Genomic DNA, 5,824 nt, shown 5'->3' with positions numbered 1-5,824 from the left:
CACAGCTGAACATAGTGCAATGCTGCCATCTGGTGGCCAAACCTTATTTACAAAGATTGTGTGGTGAGCAGGAATGTGTCTCTGGTAAACACCTGTGAGAGTGTAATTTATTAATGAATTAAATCACACAGATGTTCACATATATTGCCACAAACACACACACACGCAGCTGATTAGCAACACATGTATTAGACACTGGATATAACATGTTCCTTTAATGATGTACGTACAGTTATTAACTTTTATTCACATGTGTGTTTTAGGACGAACAGTAATCACAGTTACAGCAAATCAAACATACTATTTATTTTTTTATGGATAATCATGCAGACTTCATGCCACACATTTAAATACAATACAATATGTATTACTTTGTGAAAAGGTGGTCACATTACCTTTATTATAACCTTTATGCATTTTAGTAGTAATAAATCTTAATATAAATAAATATTCACAAGTTATTTAACGTACTATAATGTTACAGTAACGTGTGTTTTAAAAAAGAGGAAGAAATCTGTTTAATCAGTTTGGAGCCGAGCCCTTTTGCACACTGAAAGGAAACTTTTCGTGACTTCTGTGGTCCAGGACAACATTTGGTCCGTCTCTTCTTCCTCAAATAATCTCCACTTGAGCATTTGGTGTCGCTAAGACGTTACTGAAACAAAGCTTTCACATCCGCCTTGAAGACCTGCACATGACGTAAGTGCACAATAAAAGTATACAATGGTGCAAATGTTTCACTGTTGCAATTTCAAACCCTGTCGTAAACAAGGGTGCCGTTTCTAGGAGCAGCATTTTAACAGCAAGATGGCATCAGCTGCTGACCTGCAAAAGCTGCTCAAAAGATGAGCTTTTGAAATCGTTGACTTTCCACACAGAATACAAGTGGTTACATAAAACGGGCATTGAACAGGCTTGAGCAGATTAAAGGTCCACCTTACTGTAGTGCAGTTAAGCAAGGCACTGAAATGATTAGGTTACCACTGCACTGCGGACTTTGTTCGTTTGAGTTTGAACTCGACGCCAGATGGTCGGCTTTTTTGTTTTTTCCTCCTTGTTGGTTTCCTTTGTGCCAGACGTGATCAACTGTAAAACTATTCCTGTGTAAAAGCGGTCCGTTGCTGTCTTCCAGCAGCGGTATTTCATGCTGGGGTTCAAAGTGAACACCATCTATCAAGACGGGCCTTTTCTGTCTGCAGTGACAGGGTGTATATGTGCTGGACATTATCTCACGTACCTGTGATGGTCCTGTACAGTATAAGCTGCTTATCGCATATTCTCTGCATACACAAGAGAGCATGTAAGTTATTAACATTAAAATAGAGCTCGAACTCATGCGTTTGCCTCAGGCTTTACCGCTCTGTCATACTGATTTTAAGTGACCTTTAAATGGGACTCTTTGCCCGGTGTAAAATTGCACTTTCAGTGTGCATTTAAAGACCTCAGTGAGTGTGGCCGTGCTGCTTTACATGCTGCCTGCAGGCCTTGGCAGGAAAAAGATGGCCTTCTGACCCCGGTGGGTGTCTGGTCCTGATTTGGGTTGGCCGTTCCTCTTCAGCCCGACGTACCAGTTGTACTTCTGAGAGCAATACGTGTTGTAGTGGTTTTCTTCATACTTCTCCAGGAAGTAACACTCATCGTTCAGCGCTTGCTGAGACAAGAAAACGAAAGACGGGGGAGGAAAGAGAGGAGCAGAGGAAAGTTTTTTCCTGTAAATTACATTTTAAGGTTGTGTGGATGTACACGCACATGGTGACAGAGCAGAATAGAGTAAAAAACAGTGGCAAATGCAGAATAATTCAAAAAGAATTTACATGACAAATCTGCTACTCCTTAATGGCTTATGTTACTCATCAGTCGTTTTATACATCCCGGTTACAAATTATTGCTCACAGTGATTTATATTATGCAGCCGTCGGGACTGTGATTTTCCAGTGTGTTGCAGTTGTGGAAATAACCTTGGCTATTACAAAGCTTACACGTCAATTAACGTTATGTGACTGTAAGGTAACAGAAAGAGAATTGGGATCTCAATTTATCATGATACATCTACCAACGTGTGTTTGATGTGGACGCTTTTTTATCTTGTCATGGCAGAAGTAATTTTGCGGCAAAATGTGAAAACTCACTGATCCGTAGAGGCGTCCCTTTTTGTTCATAGCCAGGTACCTTCCCGTCATCTCGCCCTTGATGACCACCACGCCTGCACTCACTGCCTTCAGCCTCAGCACGTCTGCAACACAAACACAGGACGCTGTTCAGCATAACTGCTGCAGGACTTTGTTTTCTGTTGCCTTCCCAAACCTACTTAAAACACAACCTAACTGGTGTTTTTCTGCTGAAATAGACGTTTTCCCAGCACAGGCTCTGTCTGAATGTGAACACAGGGTAAGTGCTTATGATTACAGACCCAAATCACTGAGCAGCTTTTACCGGAACTGCTTCAGTTTAGCAAGTCTTCAGTTTTAGTTCATTTATCAGTTTCCTGAGATAACTCTTACCAAAACATCCTAAGTTTACCTTGTTTTGACAAACACAAAGACTTCATCCGTCAATCATCAGTAAAGTTAACTTGTTAAAAGTGTCAAAAGTCAAAAACAGTAGATATGAGTGACATGTAGTGTTATACCCAAATGACAACATCAAAAAGAAAGAAACCTTCCTCACCGTAAGGGTCATTTTCTTGCCTGCCACCACTCACAGTTCCATCTGGTAAAATCCTCAGGTGGTAGCCTCCGTTCTGGCTGTACAGTCTGGTCAGCGTCCGGTGCTCCTGTCTGGACAGGTCCAGAGATGCAGGTCCGAACGGCAGCACTGTAACGTCTCCCTCAGACATCCTGCAGAGAGTTTGAGGCTTGGACGAAGCGGAGTGATGTCCCTGTGCCTGCAACGACAGAGCAGATCCACCGCGCTCACTGTCCGTGTCACCTGGACTGCGTCTGAGACACGAGGGAAGGCAGGAAGGGCAGGACAACGCCGCCTTCATGATGATTACGGGAAATGCTCTCCTCCCCAGCCTTCCTCAATCACTTTCTCCCTCTCTCTGCGTCTCGCTTTCCCTCCGTCAACCTTTTAAGGTACTTTGTTTTTTCACGATGTGATGAAACCAGTCAGGGAATCAGATCTGGACGGGGGCCAGGGCAGAGCCACATGACCACACTTGTTTTCCGACTGAACGTCATGTAGATTCTTTCTATGTGAAAATAATTTCCAGATGGTGGTGATGTAACCTTCACCTGAAATCAGTGCAAGGCCAGACAACAAAATAAACAACACGTGGACACAATGAAGGCAGAGATGATTCGCTGTGATGGTTTTTACTCCCTGCTGAAAATGCTTCAAGTGCCAGCAATAGTCTGATATGCAACAGCTCAGCACAGGAGTGAAACACATGAGCCATTTTCATCCCACTGTTTGACGCAGAAATGCTTTGACACCCAACATTCAGCCGACTGTATTTTACTAACAGTCAAACAAATCTCCAGCAGCCACTCGAAATCTTTCCGCTTGTGAAGCTAGAATCCGTCCAGCCCTGCCTGGCTTACCCCTGGACTGTCTGCCTCCTCAAAAGCTTATCCAAAACACAATCAAGCCCATTTTAAAGCCACAATGTCAGTGTAATCTCGGCGTCCTGGAGGTAGAGGTTCCAGAGGAGCAGTGGCTGTCATGAAGCCTGTCAAGAGGGAAAAAGGAGCTGGGAAGCAGTGAAGGATCCAGCCCGCAGTGTTACTGTACAACTCTGGTCTGTGCTATCATGTGTAGCCAGAGGTAGAGTATAGCTGCAATAGAGCCAGGCTAGCCCACATCTGGAATGTCTTGGAAAGGAGCAAGAAACAGAGGGAGGAAGAGGGGAAGGAGAGGGGGAGAAGGAGAGCGAAAGACAGAGTGGTGCAAAGCCACAAGAGGAATGTAAGGCCTACCCACTCCAAGACGGCTTTTCCTCAGAACAGGACCTGGAGAAGAATGTTGCATTACGGGATATGAGAGGGTAGTTAGTGCCAGATTGTTCCCCCTGGACCTTCGGACAGAGCTGCCGGTGGGGGAATGACGTCAAAGCGTCCAAGCGTTGACCGAGTGGGAGGAGAGATCGAACCTGTGTGTACGTTTGGATCTGGGGAGCAGAGTTGAGGGGGATGATTTTTGAGCTGACGTTCAAAAAGTTCGGCCGGGAGAAAAACCTGTTGATTCGTGGATGTGTTACGAAAGGTCACGAGGTTATTAAAAAAAAAAAGGAACATGCACAAGCACACACACGCAAGATCGCCTCAACTATTTCCCTAAAAAAAGAAGCAAGATCAGTATCAGCTTGCTTTCCTGGCATTTAAGATTGCCACCTGTTATTAATGAATCAGCAGAGGTGATTACTAGTTAACTGCATTCCCACACAAGCAACCTGTGATGTAGTGAATCACCTACCTGTGAGAAAGTCATGTGACGGTGCCCCTGATGAGCCAGCATGTCCTCTTTTCCCCTTTTCTTTTTACTGAACTTTGGGTGAAACCGTCTCTTTTTATGCCAAACTTTCTCCACCACCGGACTTCAGAGACTCGAGTGTGCATGTCCGTATTTGTACCCTATCTACCGCCTCCCCCCTCCCCAACTCTCACCTCACCACCCCTCTCATTTTAACAGGCCAACGTCAGGACTAAAATTACCACTCGAGAATAGACAGAGACAGACACAGAGTGACGTAAGTGTCCGGGCCGTGGGATCCAGCCAGAGCCTGGAAATGAGCAGGACTGCCTGTCTGACTGAGAGCTGATACATTCTTATAGCTGTGTCCTCCTGGAGACACTGGCGAGCAACACAATACAAACATTTATGACAGACACAAAGGAGGATGACTTCAGTTCCCAGAATTATTCTTACATAATGCCGGTACCTCAGCCCAGTGGTGACGGTGTGAAGGATACTTAGGTCACGTTACATGCAGGACTTCAGTCCTCAGTAATAAGAATACGCTTGACGATAAGTTACCCAGCACACAGTCAGTGTCCTCAGTAGATCAATGCAGGTGCAGTCATCAGAGGGGTGAAGTCAGGGGAGGCTGGTGTTTGACTCCATAAACGAAAAACAAGTTTTCTCTTTTTAAAAAAGTAAAGTGTCGCTCTGCCTCTCAGATTCCAGTTTTTGTATCTGGGGCCCCAACAGGAGTGAGCATACTGGAACGCACTCTGTCTGGATAGTTTCCTTCTCTGAGCAAAGATACTGGGTTTGTTTTAGACTTACACCCAAACATTTCCAGGCAGAGATGGTATTCAAGAAGAAAGAGATTACAAACCTGTTATTGTGATCACAGAATCGCTTTTATGGAGGTTAAATGATGGTGGCGGTTGGTAATTCATGATTTTGCAGGAAACGCCAAAAGCATTTCCCAAAGCCCTGTCGTCTGCAGGGGCAGAGCCAGAGGTTTTAAACATTCAGGGCTTAGCCCAAAGCTACGGGGGTCCGGGGGGGCATGCTCCCCTGCAGAGATTTTTTTCCCCATTTACGGTTGCTATCTGCACTACTTGTCAAGCCAATTTAAATAATAGAACGCCTAAAAATCAGTACATCATCATCAATATTTACATTCATGTTAATTGAAATCCAAATTTTGGTAATCTATATTCACATTTAAGGTATCTGTACCTATATTTTGGTTATATATCTTTATATTGAGGACACTTACTATATTTATCACTTCACACAGTGTGTAACATCCTTAGTACTGAATGAGTTTAGGACTGAATTCTTTGATTTGAGCGAGGCCCTTCTGTTCGACTCAGACTGTTATTGGCTTCTGTGGTTGCTAGGCTACATGTGGCAGATCGTAATTGGTCAA

General features: G+C 44.3%; 1 protein-coding gene across 5 annotated transcripts; it reads right to left on the bottom strand.

Moving 5' to 3' along the window:
* Positions 1-202: 202 nt before the first annotated feature.
* Positions 203-4,537, bottom strand: LOC121617358 (putative fibroblast growth factor 1). 5 transcript variants are annotated; one of them, XM_041952519.1, is made up of 4 exons: positions 4,417-4,537; positions 2,668-2,884; positions 2,130-2,233; positions 203-1,651 (listed from the first exon to the last, which is right to left on the bottom strand). In XM_041952519.1, the coding sequence occupies exons 1-4, from the start codon at positions 4,456-4,458 to the stop codon at positions 1,466-1,468; spliced, it is 549 nt and encodes a 182-aa protein (XP_041808453.1). In that variant the 5' UTR covers positions 4,459-4,537; the 3' UTR covers positions 203-1,465. The 5 variants fall into 5 exon arrangements, with proteins under 5 accessions (XP_041808453.1, XP_041808452.1, XP_041808454.1 ...); XM_041952518.1 differs by having other exon boundaries at positions 2,668-3,236; positions 4,417-4,511; XM_041952520.1 differs by lacking the exon at positions 4,417-4,537 and adding an exon at positions 3,921-4,003.
* Positions 4,538-5,824: the final 1,287 nt, after the last annotated feature.

The sequence above is a fragment of the Chelmon rostratus genome, chromosome 14 (genome assembly GCF_017976325.1).
Source record: "Chelmon rostratus isolate fCheRos1 chromosome 14, fCheRos1.pri, whole genome shotgun sequence".
Lineage (NCBI taxonomy): Eukaryota > Metazoa > Chordata > Actinopteri > Chaetodontiformes > Chaetodontidae > Chelmon > Chelmon rostratus.
Note: the sequence above shows the minus strand (reverse complement) of the source record. Positions and strands in the feature narration are given on the sequence as shown.